This window comes from Ascaphus truei, chromosome 3, assembly GCF_040206685.1.
Source record: "Ascaphus truei isolate aAscTru1 chromosome 3, aAscTru1.hap1, whole genome shotgun sequence".
NCBI classification, from domain to species: domain Eukaryota; kingdom Metazoa; phylum Chordata; class Amphibia; order Anura; family Ascaphidae; genus Ascaphus; species Ascaphus truei.
The window spans coordinates 236,007,686-236,025,800 of NC_134485.1; the positions used below are offsets into that span (position 1 = coordinate 236,007,686).

The window sequence follows — 18,115 nt, forward strand, 5'->3', positions numbered from 1 at the left end:
ATTAGCCTGAATTTGCCCGGGTCCTTTTTTGGCACTACACCCAGCGGGGAAATAATTAACTGGGCGATAGGGGGGGATGCGAATGGGCCCGCCATACGCCCCAATTTTATCTCTTTCTCTATTTTTCCTTTAACTATGTGTCTGTGTGTTGCAGCGGATTTTAAGTTCCGGCTAACACCCCTAGCTTGTACCACCCCCCCCCCACTGGTATGTGAAACCCCTTACTAAACCCCCCTTCAAGGAACCTTGCTTTTTCCCGGTCGGGGTACCCCCTTAACCAATAGCTTAGCCTGCTAAGGCTGACCGGTGTTGGGGCCTGTGTTAGGTGCCTCCCTTCCTCTAGCCTGGCTGCGGTTGCCCCGGGCTTTGAAGCATTTCTTAACGGGGTGGCTACCCCCGCACTGGCTACACACATGCTTGTACTTGCAACTCTCCCCCCGTTTGCAGTATAGGTCGTTAAACGCCCAACACTCCCCTTTGCTGCCTCTGCTTGCTGAGTGACTCCCGGGCCGGCTGCCCGGCCCCTTGCGAAAGGGCGCGTTACCCCCCTGTTTCGTGTTTCCCACTAGCTTCATCCACAATTCCATGTCCATCTTCCCCAGACTCAACCGTGTATCCCCCTGCCACCTATGCCTGAACTGCTCGTCATAATCCCGCCACGCTGACCCCCCGTGTTCGTCATGTATGTTCTGTATCACACTCATGTATCTCAACACATTATGCAATTCCTTGGGATGTTTTGAAAGGAAACAGTCCCCAAACACAATGAAACCCATAACCCAGTTTGCGTTACTCCTCACTACCTGCCCTTTCTCGCCTGCCTCTCGCGCGCGTCTCCTCTCTGCTCGCCCCTTTACAGACAGCTTGAACATATCCACATACTTCCTGTTACATATGTCTTTCTGTGTTCTCCTGGGCAGGTGTGTGTACAGGGGGCTAGTTTCGACTGCAAACGAATCCTCCCCACTGTGGGTGGGAGCCGCCCCTTTGTCTTTGCGCTTTCCCTTATCTGTCCTACTCCGCTTTGCCGCCTTGCTCAACGCCTCTACCTGTTTCCTTATGCGCTTTACCCCTGGGGTCTCGTCGCTGTCTGCGCCGCTGCTTGCGTCTGACTCGCTGCTCGCTCTCTCACTATTCTCGCTGTCTGACCCCTGGGACTCACAGTCCGACCCTGACCTCACTGACCCCCCATCGCTAACATCACCATCAACATCATCCTCATTACTTTCCAATGCTGCATTTTCATGCTCACCTGATCCTGCGGCCTGTGCACCTGGGTTACCGGTCCTGGGTCGTTTGGCGGCTGCACGGCTCCGGTTGCTGCTTGCCGGATCGGCGACCCTCCCCAGCGCCAATGGCGCCGGTGCATCAACCGGGGGAGGTGCCCGGGACACTGGGAGGCACCCCGCAGCCGGGGGCAGCGGGACCGCTGTTGATGGATCCAAGGCTGGTGCCGGCGCGCCAGGAGCGTCTGGCGCGGGTGCACCAGGCGCCGGGGCGTGGTGTGTGGGTGCTAGCGGCGCCGGTGGGTATGGTGTGTAGGGTGCCGGTGCATGCGGCGCAGGGGCGTAGTGTGCCGGTGCGTACGGGGGGGCTTGGGACGCGTGGGCGTAAGGCGCGTAGGGGTTAGGCGCGTATGGGTAAGGCGCGTATGGGTACGGCGCGTAGGGGTACGGCACGTGGGGGTAAGGCGGCAGGAACGCCAGGGGTGGCTCTGCAGCGGTGGTGGGCTGGCTCGGCCCGGCCATGGGGGTGGTGGTTTGGTCCGCAGTGGGGGGGGGTGTTATGTATAGCAGGGGGGGCGGTGCGCTGTGCAGCGGGGGGGGGGTGGTATGAGCAGCAGAGGGGTGGTGTGCTGCGCAGAGGAAGGGGGGGGCAGGCAAGCACTGGGAGCATGGCTAACAGCTGCAGGGGGGGGGTGGATGTTGGCTGGGAGGGGAGGGGGGACCGTTTTTGCAGGGAGGGGGGTGGTCATGGTAAGGGGAGCGGGGCCCAGGGCGGCAGGGAGGTGGTTAATGTCCTCTGCCATGAGGGGGGGGAGAGCAGCCCTCCCCTCCCTGCTCTGCTGCGAGCAGGCACGGGAGTGAGGCTGGGGGGCGGAGCCAGCCTGCCGGGCTGATTCCCTTCCTCTCCGGCTGAGAGAGGAGCTGGGAGGCGGCTGGGAGTGAGGCTGGGGGGCGGAGCTCGCCTGCCGGGCAGCCTGCTTCCTTCCCCGGCTGGGAGAGGGCTGCGGCTGCTGCTGTGGTGCTCCCTGCTCGGGCCACTGCCTCCGTGGGGCCGCCGGGCGGGATGTCCTGCGGTCGCGTGCAGGGGCCTTGCTGCTGCTGCTTCTCTGCCTCGTGCTGGCTGGATCCATGCTGCGGTCGGGACACGGTCACAGGTACCTGCAGGGAGAGAAAAACAAGATTAATGGACGCTGCCTACCCGCGACGGGTTTAAATAGCCCGCCCTCCTCCCCTCCCCTCCCCTTGCTGCGCGCGCAACTCCACGCTGCCTCGTGGTGCGGGGGAGGGGAGGGGGCAGCTAATCCCTGCAAACCCTGGAGGTCACGGCGGCCATTATGAGGGCGCCGGGCCCATTTTGGATCCTCTGCCCTTTTTTACTACAAGTGATGCCCCATGTATGTGTCTGTCTGTGTGTATATACACAGTTGTGTGAAAAAGAAAGTACACCCTCTTTGACTTCCACGGTTTTAAATATCAGGACATAATAACAATCATCTGTTCCTTAGCAGGTCTTAAAATTAGGTAAATACAACCTCATATGAACAACAACACATGACATATTACACCGTGTCATGATTTATTTAACAAAAATAAAGCCAAAATGGAGAAGCTATGTGTGAAAAACTAAGTACACCCTTACTGCTTCCATAGGAAATAAGATGCTAAGAAGCAGACAGGTGCTGCTAATCAAATGTCCTTGATTAATTGATCATCAGCAAATGTGACCACCTCTAAAAAAAAAGTCAAAGTTTTAGCAGTGTGCTGGTCTGGAGCATTCAGGTGTGAGTTAACACAATGCCAAGGAGGAAAGACATCAGCAATGATCTTAGAGAAGCAATTGTTGCTGTCCATCAGTCTGGGAAGGGTTATAAGGCCATTTCCAAACAATTTAAAGTGCATCATTCTACAGTGAGAAAGATTATTCAAAAGTGGAAACCATTCAAGACAGTTGCCAATCTTCCCAGGAGTGGACGTCCCAGCAAATTCACCCCAAGGTCAGACCGTGCAATGCTCAGAGAAATTGCAAAATACCCAAGAGTTACATCTCAGACTCTACAGGTCTCAGTTAGTATGTTAAATGTTAAAGTTCATGACAGTACAATTAGAAAAAGACTGAACAAGTATGTATTTTTTTTGCAAGGGTTGCCAGGAGAAAGCCTCTTCTCTCTAAAAAAAAACATGGCAGCACTGCTTAGTTGCAAAGTTGCATCTGAACAAACCACAAGATTTCTGGAACAATGTCCTTTGTACAGACGAGACCAAAGTGGAGATGTTTGGCCATAATGCACAGCGCCACGTTTGGAGAAAACCAAACACAGCATATCAGCACAAACACCTCATACCAACTCTTATGTCAAGCACGGTGGTGGACGGGTGATTATTTGGGCTTGTTTTGCAGCCACAGGACCTGGGAACCTTGCAGTCAATGAGTTGACCATGAACTCCTCTGCATACCAAAGTATTCTAGAGTCAAATGTGAGGCCATCTGTCCGACAGCTAAAGCTTGGCCGAAATTTGGTCATGCAACAGGACAATGATCCCAAGTACACCAGCAAATCTACAACAGAATGGCTGAAAAAGAAAATAATCAAGGTGTTGCATTGGCCCAGTCAAAGTCCAGACCTCAACCCGATTGAAATGCTGTGGCTGGACCTTAAGAGAGCTGTGCATAAACAAATGCCCACAAACTTCAATGAACTGAAGCAACGTTGTAAAGAAGAGTGGGCCAAAATTCCTCCACAACGATGTGAGAGACTAATAAAGTCATACAGAAAACGATTTCAAGTTATTGCTGCTAAAGGTGGTTATGCACGCTATTGAATCATAAGGTATACTTCGTTTTTCACACATGGCTTCTCTATTTTGGCTTTATTTTTGTTAAATAAATCATGACACATTTAATATGTCATGTGTTGTTGTTCATCTGAGGTTGTATTTAACTAACTTTAAGATCTGCTAAGGAACAGATGATTGTTATTATGTCCTGATATGTAAAACCATAGAATTCAAAGAGGTACTTTCTTTTTCACACAACTGTGTGTGTATATATATATATATATATATATATATATATATATATATATATATATATATATATATATATATATATAAATACAACTGTATGCTCATCTGCATGTCTTAGGCAGGTCTGCAACCCCACCTTTCACCATTATCACCCAGCACTTCCACTGCAGCAAGGGATTCTGGGAAATGACATGAAAATGAGCACACACTTTTTGCTTCAAAAACAATTTTTAACATGGTTCCCTATAGGCTTAAGCTTGCTGCATGGTCACAGCTTTGAGCACAGCCAGGGTTAAGGTGCATACCCAGAAAACCCACCCACAGACAGCTGTTTCGACCTTAATGGGTCTCATCAGTGTGGGGTTGGTTAACTGGGTATGCAGAGAAGCTAAAGGATAGGGTTTACCATACTGAGTTAAGTTATGGTGAGTAAAAAAGTGACAAAAACCCTCCAGAGCAAAGCAAATATGCAAATGTAAATACAACTGTATGCTCATCTGCATGTCTTAGGCAGGTCTGCAACCCCACCTTTCACCATTATTATCCAGCACTTCCACTGCAGCAAGGGATTCTGGGAAATGACATGCAAATGAGCACACAGTGCCACTTTTTGCTTCAAAATATATATATATATATACTCCCTGAGGAAGGTCCTTTCTGGGCCGAAACGTTGGTTTGATCTGTGCTGATGTATTGTCTTTAATACAATTTATTTACCATATTGCTTTGAGTGCTGCTTCTTTGTTTTCTCGCCTGAGAAAGCATTGGTTCAGATACTATTGATTATGTAGCATGCACCTTGAATTGCGTTGTTTGCTTGGAGTGCCAGATGTGCTGTCTCCCTCCCTCTCTGTGTCTCCCTCCCTCTCCCTCTCTTTGTCTCCCTCCCTCTCCTTCTCTGTGTCTCCCTCCCTCTCTCTCTCTCTCTCTGTGTGTGTGTGTCTCTCTGTCTGTCTCTCTTTCTCTCTCTCTCGGTGTGTCTCTCTTTCTTGGTGTGTGTCTCTCTCTCGGTGTGTCTCTCTCTCTCGGTGTGTGTCTCTCTCTCAGTGTGTCGCTCTGTGTGTGTTTCTCTCTCTCGGTTTGTCACTCTGTGTGTGTTTCTCTCTCAGTGTCTCTGTCTCTCGGTGTGTGTCTCTCTCTCTCTATATATATATTTTTTTCTTTTAAACTTGTATTATATTCATTTTCAAATAAATTGTGGGGTACAGAAATAGAAAGGGGGGAAGGAGGTACATAATGAAAACATAGTGGGTTGCTACATGCATGATATTACTTTTTCACAGATTTTTCACGTTATACAGTCTCAATAAAGGCAGTATTGTGTACTATCTTTCTTTCTTTACATTTCTCAGGTTTTTTTGTTAACATTAAAGTATATAGTGTATCATATCCTGTAATGCTCCATGTCTACATTTTCTTCTGAGTCTAGATTAAGGAATGTACTATAATGGGTTGAGATTAGATACTTCTGGTGAGCTGACCAGTGATTTTCAACCCCCGGGGTCTGCGAGCACTCCTCAGTAGTTCTGCGGCCACCAGTTGGGGAAAGCTGGGCCAACTCTCCCAACTCTCCCAGATGTCCCAGGACCTGACAGGGCAGCAGCGCACTCACATAGCAGTGACCCGGTGGTTCCCAAGCTCAGCAGCAGCCGCCCTGTCACTGCTATACTTCCTCTCCCTGTCTGCTCCGGTTGGCGAACTTGCGGCTGACAGGAAGGAGAGGAAGGATCAGGTGGGCGTGCACGCGCGCTCTCAGGTGTTTGTGTGTGTGTAAGTGGGAGAATGTGTGTGAGTGTGTGTAAGTGGGAGACTGTGTGTGTGTATGTGGGAGAGTGTGTGGGTATAATATAAGTGTAAGTGTGAGAGTGTGTGCAGGGCAGCCAACAGGGGGAGACAGCTGGGACAAGTGTTCCGGGCCCGCTGGCTGTGGGGGGCCTGGTGGCCAGACAAAGCAGTTGGGCCTGACCTTTCATGGCTGCTGGGCCCCGGCTCTCCCCAAGCTGTGGCCTCCTTACTTAGTAACTGTCCCATGCCGGGTCCTCTGACGTAGGCACGCGCCGGGTCCTCTGACGTAGGCACGCGCCGGGTCCTCTGACGTAGGCACGCGCCGGGTCCTCTGACGTAGGCACGCGCCGGGTCCTCTGACGTAGGCACGCGCCGGGACATCTGATGTCGGCGCACACTGGAAGTAAGCTAAGTGCGCGCCGGCATGAGGGATGACTGGCGAGCTGACGTCAGACGCTCGTCATGGGACAGAGTGGGGGAAAGGCCTGCAGCTTTGGGAGTGCCGGGGCCCGGCGGCCCCGAGAGGTCGGGCCCAACTGCTTTGTCCAGCCACCGGCCCTCTGCAGCCAGCGGGCCCGGCCAGAGCCCTGACACCTGTGACCAGCAGCAAGGTAAGGGTTTATATGTAGTGGAGTTTTTTCTGTGCATTGTTTTTATTTTTATATGCATTGGGGGGGGGGGGAGGGGTATATGTATTGTTTTTTTTATATGTATTTTATTTTTTATATGTATTGTGGGGTGGTTTATATGTATTGGTTTTAAAATATATATGTATTGTTTGTATATGTATTGGGGTTTTACAGTATATGTATTGTTTTTATTTTATATATGTATGGGGGGGTATATGTTTTTTTATATATGGATTGGGTTTTTTAATACGGATTTGTTTTTTTTTATATGGATTTGTGGGGGGTTTATATGTATTGTGTTTTTTCTTATATGTATTTTGGCGGGTGGCTGGTTTGCATTTATCTGCGGGTGAGGATTTTTATGGATGTATTTAGAGGGGAGGGATATTTTGGTATGTATTTTGTCAGAGGATTGTGTGAAGGGGAGGGAATGAGTGTGAGGAGGGTTTAAGAGAGTGGGGTAATTGACAGGGGGAGAGTGAGAGGTGCAAGGGAGGGAGCAAGAGTGAGACGCAGGGGAGAGAAATACATGTGAGGCGGGGGGGAAGGATTGAGTGGGAGAGGTGAGACGGAGGGGAGAAAAAAACATGGGAAGAGTGAGGGAAATAGAGGGGGTTTGTGAGTTGTGAAATGGTGGGGATCGCAAGACCACTGACATCGGGGGGGGGGGGCTGGTCGTAATTCTAGTCCTGGGCCCCACGGGAAATCAGTCTGTGGCCCTGAGTGTGTGTGTGTGTGTGTGTGTGTGTGTGTGTGTGTGTGTGTGTGTGTGTGTGTGTGTGTGTGTGTGTGTGTGTGTGTGTGTGTGTGTGTGTGTGTGTGTGAAGGGGAGAGTGTGTGTGTGTGTGCGTGTGAGGCTGAGAGGGAGCGTAAGGGGAGAGTGTGAGGGGGGAGAGAGACAGGGGAAAAGTTTATTGTTATTAATGTAACTGTATGTAAAGAAGGTTAATATTTAGTGCCTCTGATTTGTGTTTTATTTTAAATCCCTTTTAAAATATTGTTTTAAACATGCTTAGTTCCTCAGCCAGATTGGATAGAAAGATCATGTTACGATTGTGCTCGCCACAAACCGGGACCGGACCGCGGGGCTGAGGTGGGGTTATATAACCACTGACCTTAGTCCGCGCAGACTGATCCGGAGTGCGCAGTTCGTAGTCGTACATAGCAGGGTCAGGATTGGAGAAGGCAGCATCATCGTTATTCAAGCAGGAGTTCGGCAACAGGTAGTCAGGAGTTCCCCGCTTCAGCTTAGGAGCGTGAGCGCGGGAGTGGCCTCTGCGCGAGGAGCGGCCTCGGCCCATGACGCCGGTCTCAGCAGGGGGAGACAGCAGACTGGCCGAAGTACACCGCGGGGCAGCGTCGGGGAAACCAACAGTTCAGCACAGAAGTCCAAAGCAGGCCTCTGCATGGAGAGTAGCAGCAGGCCTCAGGAAACGAAGGGAAACCTCTTCTAGGGGAGAATGCAGCAGGTACCAGTGCTGGCTAAACAACGCTTCAGCACAGGAGTCAGGAACAGGCCTCTGCATGAAACTAGCAGCAGGCCTCCAGAAACAATGCTTCAGCACAGGAGTCAGGAACGGGCCTCTGCATGGAACTAGCAGCAGGCTTCAGGAACTTAGGAACTAGGGATGAGAACTAGAGAGTTTAGTACACCAGGAGACAAGCCAGGGTGGCTTGTGGCAGAGACAGTAACGTCCAGGGAAGGAATTATGCTCGGCTCTGATTCAGAGCCAAAGCCCAACATATAAAGGGCGGAGATCCAATCACAGGGGAAGGGTGTGTGAGTATTCCTCCAATGATGGAGCACAGGGCAGGAACTGCAATGAGAGGCAGCACATGTGCCATTGATTGCCAGAGGGAGCTTTTGCAACTGCAGAGGTCTGCAAGGCTATAGTCAAAGCCAGGAGTAGATTCCTTACAGATCAGGGTCTTTAAAATTGTAAGAAGGATGACGTCTGCCAAAAGGGATAGTTTGTATAGCTGTTGTGCTATCGTTATCCCACTTATAGCTTTGTTGGCTCTAATTTGTGCTGCTAGTGGCTCGATTGCCATTGCAAATGTTTCCCCCTTTCCCTATGCCTATGTGAAACCGCGGGCGATTACACATGCTGCTGATACCTGTATGCTCACAGGAGGCCTAAGCCTCCGCTTCGGGAACCTAGGGTGAGCTCTCTCTTGTTGCAGCGCATCCACCTATAAAGGATCACAGCGTAAGCGGGATTAACCACCCATAGGAAACAGTACGACAATAATACAACCAATGTATATATAACACGCTTTACTAACAGTAATAACACAATAATGCAATTAAACACACTTCATAACAATAATAAAGACATCACACAATGATGGTTCCCCCAAAGTACTGAAGGTGCCCATGGCACCTGAAACCCTGATGTCCGCAGAACAATTCCCACCCCAAAGTGTGTGTAGGTAGCGCTACCCTCCCTGAGGTGTGGTGGTGCACAGTGGGTACCTTCCTGGCTACGACCAGGGAATTAGCAGAGCCGCATCCGTGGTCCCACGATGCGGAGTCTGCAAAATTCCCCTCACGCCTTATAGTTGATGTTCACGTACAGCAGCGTGGGCGTCTGTCCGACGGCACGGTGACGCTGGTTGTGGGTCTATAGGGGGAAGAGTCCTTATCTAGGGCCTTCCCTCAATACTGTGCTCAAACAGTGATTGGGGCCTTGGAGCAAAATTCTGGCCTCGTCCAGGGGTTTACTAGCTCCCTAGATGCATCTGTCCTCTTTGCTGCCTCTAGAATTCCGCGGAGCAATTCTCTGTTCAAAAACGGCTGCCCGCACCCTTTGCCGCAAAGCCTTCTGGGACTTGTAGTCTTTTTACCCTCTCCTGAGATGGACGACGCTACGGGCGCAACTGCACGTGTGCCAAAACAAAATGGCCACCGCCACGCCTGCTCGAACGCGCAGAGCCGGTTAGGGGGCACCGTACGGGGCCTCAGCTACACAAATAAGAGGAATGATAAGGGAAAATCTTTTTTTGTACCCCATTTTATATGGATCATATCTGAAGCAGTTGCAAGGCAGACCACTCTTGATGTTGGGGTTGTGTACAATTACACTATTGCCTTGATGAATTTTTCTCCTAGGTAATTTTTTTCAGTGTGGCTTTCATATAGTTCCAATCAATTCTATCAAACAGTTTTTCAGCATCAAGTGCTAGGAGCATTATTGGTATTTTGTCGTTTTGGAATATTCTATAGTTCTCGCTCTCTTTGGATTATCTATTGCTTGTCTGGTAGGGATGAAGCCTACCTGGTCCAGAGTATTCATATTTTTGAAATAAAAATTAGGCTCATAAAATAGGCATCTATTTGGGCCATTTAATGAGACAATCTGGCATTTTATGAGCCCAGGTATTAGGTCGTATGAATGTATTTGTGTGTAATAATTATTATATAGGGGTTAGAATGTTTTCAGCAATGCACATCAGGAGTTAGCCAGTACTGTAGAAGGGCCAGCATTTCGATTGAATAATTAATTAGGCATATAAATTAAGTAAGTGCATGCTCAGCGGAGCTGAAATATGCCGTGTGGCTTGTAATGATGCAATTCCTCATCTATGGAGGCTATCTCGCTAGTTTCGCCTTGTTGAGTTCATGGAACCAATAGAATTGTGTGTTTGACTAATTTTTACCACTTGGATTTGCAAAGCCAGAATTAAAACGCTTCTAAAAAAAACAGGCTATGTTGCATACTTTCGACAAAAAAGAAGGTTAATACATAGACACACAAAATATACTTTTTGTTTTGTTTTTCACATCAATTCAAATGTAAAAATGCAATTTGCAACTCTAAGTACATAGTCCCCAAAGTCCCCTGGCAGACAAAGAGGTGCAAAAACAATATCAAATAACACCCCCAATTTTTTTTTAAAGTTCCATTGAACATTTTGTGTTTTGTTTCTTTGATAAACGTGGCGCTGTGTTTGCATTTTATTTCCTAGTTTTCAGCAGCCTTTGATACATAACCCCCATGGTTCCTGCCAACTGATGTTCCAGATACAGAAACTGCATTATGGTAGCGAAGCCGTAGTACTGCCGTGAATTGTAAAAACCTTCAAAACGGCAACTTCTTTTTATTAATTATTCTAAAAATATTCGCATTTGGAAAAACACGGAAAACTTACAAGACATAACAAGAAAGGACTGTATGTGTCTTATAGATTTCCAACTTTGTCATGGACCTTTGCAGCTCCATCTATAATAGAATGAACGTTAATGAGGTAAGGAAAATGCTTTCATTTGTCTGTAAATCTGTAAATAGCTTGATTATTGTTAATAAACTCTGTGTACCCTAACTGCATGATTATTTTTACTAGGAGAAGAGCCAGGACGTATACAAAAGAGTAAGTATCTCACTAACAGTAACATTTTACTGCATCCAATAGTTTAAACTTAAAAATATAACTTATTTTTCTTCCCACAGTTTTTATTTCACTACTCCAGAGCTCAAGATCCTACACTAAAAACTGGGGTTAGTATTTTAACATACAGTAGTAATAATCCTTAAGTCCATACATATAGTAGAAGCAAAGTACCACATTTACTATATGTCTTTGCATAGTGCTTTCTGTGATATCTGATGATTTTGTATCTCAAATGTGCAACAAGACATAGTGGAACTATTTGGCAATTGGTGCAGTACTGATAAAATATGCTGTTAAGACATGCATATCATATTCCCCCAATTCTTCATGAGAGTGTTAGTATACAGTACATACAAGACAAATACAATCACAAAGAGCTACACACTATTCACAGTTTCAGAATAAACATGTGTACTTGCATTGGTTTACACATAATTCTGTCTGGTTGTTTTGAAGATCTGTCCTGTTGTACGTGATGGCTGAAATAAATACCAATGTGGGATTAACGTTACAGTATATAGAAATGTTTCTGGATAGTCTATCTTCTATTAGAGTGGCATATAAAGTAATAATAGTCAATAAAGCCCATGTTTACAAAGATGCCTTCTATTTTTCAGGACACCTTTTGACCCTACGATATAAATGGGCTTTAAAGTGTATTTCAGCACCAGAAGGGGTATTATGGCATAGCACCACTTTGTAAATATGGGCCTAAATCTGTTAAGAAAAGTATACACATGAAACGAAAAAGTTGTTTTTAACATTACGTTCATTAGTTTGGAAAATGTATCCGCATTGCTTGTTAGAATAGCTGAATATACAGCAAGATAGCAACATTCTAAACCTCTGAAGTAATTCAATGCTGTGGTACAGCTTATACTGACTTCAAATGCAAAAATGTTTCACCTGAAGGTTCTTCTTTGGATTATCCGACCTCATAAAACCTTTCTCCCCCCCTCCCCCCACAAGAATACTTTTAAAATACTACATTTGTTGTATATTATCATGCTACACAATGTATATAAAAGAGCAATCCACCCAAACGAACCTCCATTGTTTGTTATAGGATTAGAACCGCAAAATCCTCTACAGCTGAAACATGCTATTTTTGGCTCAGAGAGCACCTCCTCCCTCCCCCCTCCCCAGTTCTCAAGATACATACTGGTGAAGTTCCCGATGATGTTGCTGCTTTCTATTGGACTGCAATTTGGCAGCCATTTTGTTTCCTCTAAGGGAGAATTAAAAGAGGTAACTTCATCGGTAAGTATCTCAGGAACCAAGGGATCCTCAGAGCTGAAAATATAGATGTTTAGCTCAGGGAAATCCACAGTTCCCACCAGGGCCGCCAACAGAGTGGGTCTGCCGGGGTTAGCGTCCCGGGCCCGGTGAGTTGTGGGGGGCGGCCGGCACTGCATGTTGGGCCCGACCTCTGGCCAAGCCCGTCTGCCTGTCCTCTCGTGGCTGGGCCCCGGCTCTCCCTTAGCAGTAGCCTACATGATTCTATCCCTCTGTTCCACGCCGACGGGCCTCTCTGATGTCAGCACGCCGGACGAGCTCTGCCATCAGCGCTCTCTGCTTCCGGTGCGTGACGGCATGAGAAGCTCAGCGTGGGACAGAGGGATAGAGGCATGAAGGCTGCTGCTGAGGGGAGAGGCGGGGTCCAGACGCGAGATCACCGGCAGCCGGGCCTGGCCAGAGGTCGAAGACTACTTGCAGTGCTGGCCGCCGGGCCCCCACATTCACGGGACCCGGCTGGATCATCCACAAGTAAGTCTTTTTTTATATGTATTGTGGGGGTCTTTTTAATATGTATTTGGGGAGTGGGAGTCTTTCTTTTGTATGTATTGGGGGTGGGCTTTTTAAAATTATGTATTGGGAAGGTGGAGGTCTTTTTAATATGTATTGGGGTGGGGGTCTTTTTTAATATGTATTTGGGGTTGGGGGTCTTTTTTATATGTATTGGGGGCTTGGGGTATTTTTATATGTATTGGGGGCTTGGGGGAATTCTTATATTTATTGGGGGTTTGGGGGTATTTTTATATGTATTGGGGTGCTTGCGGGAATTTGTATATGTATTGGGGGGCTTGGGGGAATTTGTATATGTATGGGGGGGCTTGGGGGAATTTGTATATGTATGGGGGGGCTTGGGGGAATTTGTATATGTATGGGAGTGCTTGCGGGAATTTGTATATGTATTGGGGGGAGTGGGGGAATTTGTATATGTATTGGGGGCTTGGGGGAATTTGTATATGTATGGGGGAGCTAGGGGGAATTTGTTTATGTATTGGGGGGCTTGGGGGAATTGCTATATTTATTGGGGGGCTTTGGTGTATTTTTATATGGGTTGGGGTATTTTTTATATGTATTGGGGATGTTATGTTATTATTATATATGTGTGTGTATATGTATGTATGGCGGGTTAAATGTATTTTTTTATATGTATTGGGGGGTGGTTTTTTGTATCATTTGGGGGGGTGGTTGTATATATTTGGGGGGTGGGGATTTGTTGTGTATGTATTTGGGGGTGGGAAGTTTTTTGGTATATATCTTGTGGAGAGAATTGTGTGAGGGGGGAGGGAATGAGTGAGCGTGGGGTAATTGACGGGGGAGAGGAGAGAGGGGGTGAGGAAAAGAGGGAGTAAGAGTGAGATGCAGGGGAGAGAAATACATGCGAGGCGGGAGAGTGAGAGGGGGTGAGACGGAAGGGAGAGAAATACATGGGAAGAGGGGGGAGAAAGAGAAGGAGCTTGTGAGGTGTGAAATGGGGGGGCAGCTCACAATACCGCAGACACGGGGGGGGGCTGTTTAAAATGTTTGTCCTGGGCCCCACGATTTCTGTTGGCGGCCCTGGTTCCCACCCGTTAAAAACCCCCAAAGGGAAGTGAAAAAATCCCGGCAAATAGTTGGAATTGATCCTTCAAGGTAGATAAGTAAAGTTTTTAAAAGACAAAATCGGTGGACTTTTTAAATACACGAGATATTAAATAACTCCTCTTTGTCCATGGTCTCTACTCAATTTTGTGAGATCAATCATTAAACATAACCAGTGAGGCAGCACTTTTCCATAAGAACTGTACATTTTATCATTTTACTCTACGTCAATAAAGTAGGGGTTATTTGTGTTTTTCTAAACTTGGACAAGATACAAAGTTCTGCTAATTACTGCAAGTACTCAGCCGCACAGCACGGTGGGGGCTGTACTGTGTGTCAAGATCATGCAGAGCTCTTGAGTAAAAAAGTGCTCTATCTGCAAGTCATTTGTTTGCCAATCACAAAGGTATCCAACAGCTCAGGCATGCCAAGTTTTATTCACACGGGCTAAATATTTGAACAATAATAGCAAAAGACACCAGGATTACTAATTCCTATTATGGTATGGGCCTACATTAGCTTCTCCGGACAACTCTTTTCGCTCCAGATACTGTACCCACTCGCTGAATCAGTCAATGAAACAAGTGGCACAGCGTTGGAGCATACCTTGACGCATTTCACCTAATAGAGGATTGCTTCAAAAGACAATCTTGTCATCAATGTAGAGGCAAAACATCCAGTATTCATATTTGACACAGGCTTCATAGTGTATTTTCCAAGCACCTACACCCTACATAATAATAAATACATTGGTGAAACGATACAGACGTTTGGGTAATGTAAACACATATGAAGTGATGATTTCATGCTGTTTTCTTCTTTTTCCAGGATAGCTCTGGTACTATGGGAAGACCTTTTTTCCTTTTCAGGGTATCCTATGTTTTTTTTATGTATACATTACATGCATGTGTTTTGTACTCTTTTCCCCTAATAACGGAGAAATCCTTTTTGCTTTAACAAACATTTTATGCACCATATGTAATTTCCAGCTTCATGTGTAAATACACTATGCACATTATCAAAGAGCAGATAAAATATGAATTGTGTGAAAAATAGTGGAAACGACTGTATTTGATCTATGTAATCTAGTGACACGCCCCACACTGTCTTATTGTTGTGTAGCAAACTACAATTTAACATTTGCTTACAAATCTTTTTCTAATCAATAATTATCTTCAAGCAAAGGAAATATAATATATATATATATATATTTTTGGAAGAAATCCCCCAAACCTGCATGTTCTCTCAGTTTATTCTGATGACACTATACTGTACGTCATTTTTAAAAATGACTTTGACTCACTTTGAAAAGGGACAAACCTTGATTTCCAAAGGGGTAAAGACCTAATGTAGAATTGTACCACAGCCTAGAAACTCTTAATCCAGAGTGCATTTATTATATATCTTTATTTTTCAACAGCCTAGAAACGGGAGAAAGGTTTCCATAGACGAGCAATAATATATCCAGAAAGAAAGGTATACCTGCTTGTGTAAATGTACACATTTTGTACCAACATATTCAACAGTGCAAACAGATATAAAACATTCATGTCACGGTTCAAAATTCATCTATATATATATATATATATATATATATATATATATATATACAGTTAGGTCCGGAAATAATTGGACACTGACACAATTTTCATAATTTTGGCTCTGTACGCCACCACAATGGATTTGAAATTAAACAACCGAGATGCAATAGAAGTGCAGACTTTCAGCTTTAATTCAAGGGGTTGAACAAAAATATTGTATGAAACGTTTAGGAATTGCAACCATTTCCATACACAGTCCCCTTATTTCAGGGGCTCAAATGTAATTGGACAAATGAACACAATCATAAATAAAATGTTCATTTTTAATACTTTGTCGAGAATCCTTTGCAGGCAATGACTGCTTGAAGTCTGGAACGCATGGACATCACCAAATGCTGGGTTTCCTCCTTTGTGATGCTTTGCCAGGCCTTTACTGCAGCTGTCTTCAGTTGTTGTTTTTTCGTGGTTCTTTCTGCCTTAAGTTTTGTCTTCAGCAAGTGAAATGCATGCTCGATCGGGTTGAGATCAGGTGATTGACTTGGCCATTGCAGAATATTCCACTTCTTTGCCTTAAAAAACTCTTGGGTTGCTTTCCCAGTATGTTCCATCTGTAAAGTGAAGCACCGTCCAATCAACTTCGCTGAATTTGGTTGAATCTGAGCAGACACTATATTCCTATACACTTCAGAATTCATCCAGCTGCTTCTGTCTTCTGTCACATCATCAATAAACACTAGTGACCCAGTGCCATTGTAAGCCATGCATGCCCATGCCATCACACTGCCTCCACCGTGTTTTACAGATGATGTGGTATGCTTCGGATCATGAGCCGTTCCAAGCCTTCTCCATACTTTTTTCTTCCCATCATTCTGTACAGGTTGATCTTAGTTTCATCTGTTCAAAGAATGCTTTTCCAGAACTGCAGATAAGAGAGAGAAATGGCAGAGCACAACCGGAATCATCCGAACAAGAAATTAGAAGGAAAGTGCATTATCCATAAAAAATTTAATAGTCATGGAGGGGAAAAGGGCAAGGCATTACCCTACCAACATGTTTCGTGCTACACAGAGCACTTTATCAAGGCTTTGATAAAGAGATGTAATTCCTAAACCCTTCCTCCAATTTGGATGTGAATACCCTCAAATTAAAGCTGATAGACTGCACTTTAAGACCATATTCATTATTTAACTGTACCTTGAATTTATTTTGGTACACAGCCGAAATAACATCAGTGTCCAATTATTTCCGGACCTAACTGTATATATATAAAACTCAGAGTGTTGTTTGTGAGTCCCTGTAGACAATTTGATTGGTCCGTCGGTCCATCCGCCCTCCCACGGCTCTCATTGGCCGGTGTGTCTCGCCCCCCCATGTGCCCAGCCCCCCCATGGCTCTCATTGGCCGGTGCGCTCTAACCCAGGGCTCCCCAACCCCCAGGCACGCTGCTTCTGCCTGAGGTGATGAAATGCTCCCTGGTGGTGGTGGTGGTGGTGGTGGCGGTGGTGGTGGCGGCTGTTGCTGCTAGGGGGGCCTTAACTGAGAAGTGTGAGTTTTTGCTGCCCCCCCAGCTCCATTTTTGCCCCGCCCAGAGCTCCATTTTTGCCCCTCCAGCTAAGTTTTTGCCCCCCAACTCTATTTCTGCCCCTCCCCAACTCCGTTTCTGCCCCTCCCCAACTCTGTTTCTGCCCCTCCCCAACTCCGTTTCTGCCCCTCCCCAGCTCCGTTTTGCCCCCCAGCTCCGTTTTTGCACCCCCAGCTGTTTTTGCCTCCCAGCTCCATTTTTGTCCCCCCACCTACGTTTTTGCCCCCTCCCTGCTCCGTTTTTGCCCCCCCACCCCATTTTTGCCCCCCAGCTCCATTTGTGCCCCCCAGCTCCATTTTTGCCCCCCCCAGCTCCGTTTTTGCCCCCCAGCTCCGTTTTTGCCGGGGGGAACACCCTCGCTGCCATCTCCCACCCCGGGCGAGCAATCACGGGGACCAGGGGAAGCGGGGACCGGAGGGGAAATGGAGACCGGAGGAAACACCCCCACCGCCATCTCACTCCCCGCGCGAGCAGTCACGGTTACCGGGGGAAGCGGGGATCAGAGGGGAAGCGGAGACCGGGGGGAAACACCCCCCGCTGCCATCTCCCGCCCCACTCGTGCAGTCACAGGGACCGGGTGGGAGGTAGGGACCGGAGGGGAAGCGGAGACCAGGGGGGAACACCTCCGCTGCCATCTCCCGCCCCGTGCGAGCAGTCACAGGGACCGGGGGACTGGGGGGAAGCGGAGACCGTGAGAACACCCCTGCTGCCATCTCCTGCCCCGTGCGAGCAGTCACGGCGACCGGGGGGAAGCGAGACCGGGGGGGGAGCGCGGGCAGCCTATTGAGTGGACAAGAGGCAAGAGACGGGGACATCGCGCGAGGAGCAGGAGCAGCAGCAGCCATTACTTACCCCTGCAGAGAAGGAAGGGCTCCATTCCACGTCACGCCCAATTGACCAATCAGCCGGGGGATTTTTTTTTTTTGCAAAGAGCAGGGGAAAAAAGTAACTGGCCAATTTCCGTTAGCGCCTGGCGAGTGGGCAACTGGGTTTGTCGAGCACTGTATATATATATATACATATATATATCTATACAGCTCAACCCCGTTATAACGCGAACCGTTA

General features: G+C 47.2%; 1 protein-coding gene across 1 annotated transcript in view; it reads left to right on the plus strand.

Annotated features, from left to right (window-relative positions):
- The window catches only part of NMS (neuromedin S), a 29,471-nt gene extending 14,085 nt beyond the window's left edge, over nt 1-15,386 (plus strand). Inside the window, exons 4-9 of the mRNA XM_075593123.1 lie at nt 10,853-10,912; nt 11,009-11,035; nt 11,116-11,182; nt 14,278-14,294; nt 14,756-14,797; nt 15,348-15,386. Coding sequence (XP_075449238.1) covers nt 10,853-10,912; nt 11,009-11,035; nt 11,116-11,182; nt 14,278-14,294; nt 14,756-14,797; nt 15,348-15,386 — 252 coding nt within the window. The remainder of the gene's footprint in view (nt 1-10,852; nt 10,913-11,008; nt 11,036-11,115; nt 11,183-14,277; nt 14,295-14,755; nt 14,798-15,347) is intronic.
- Nucleotides 15,387-18,115: the final 2,729 nt, after the last annotated feature.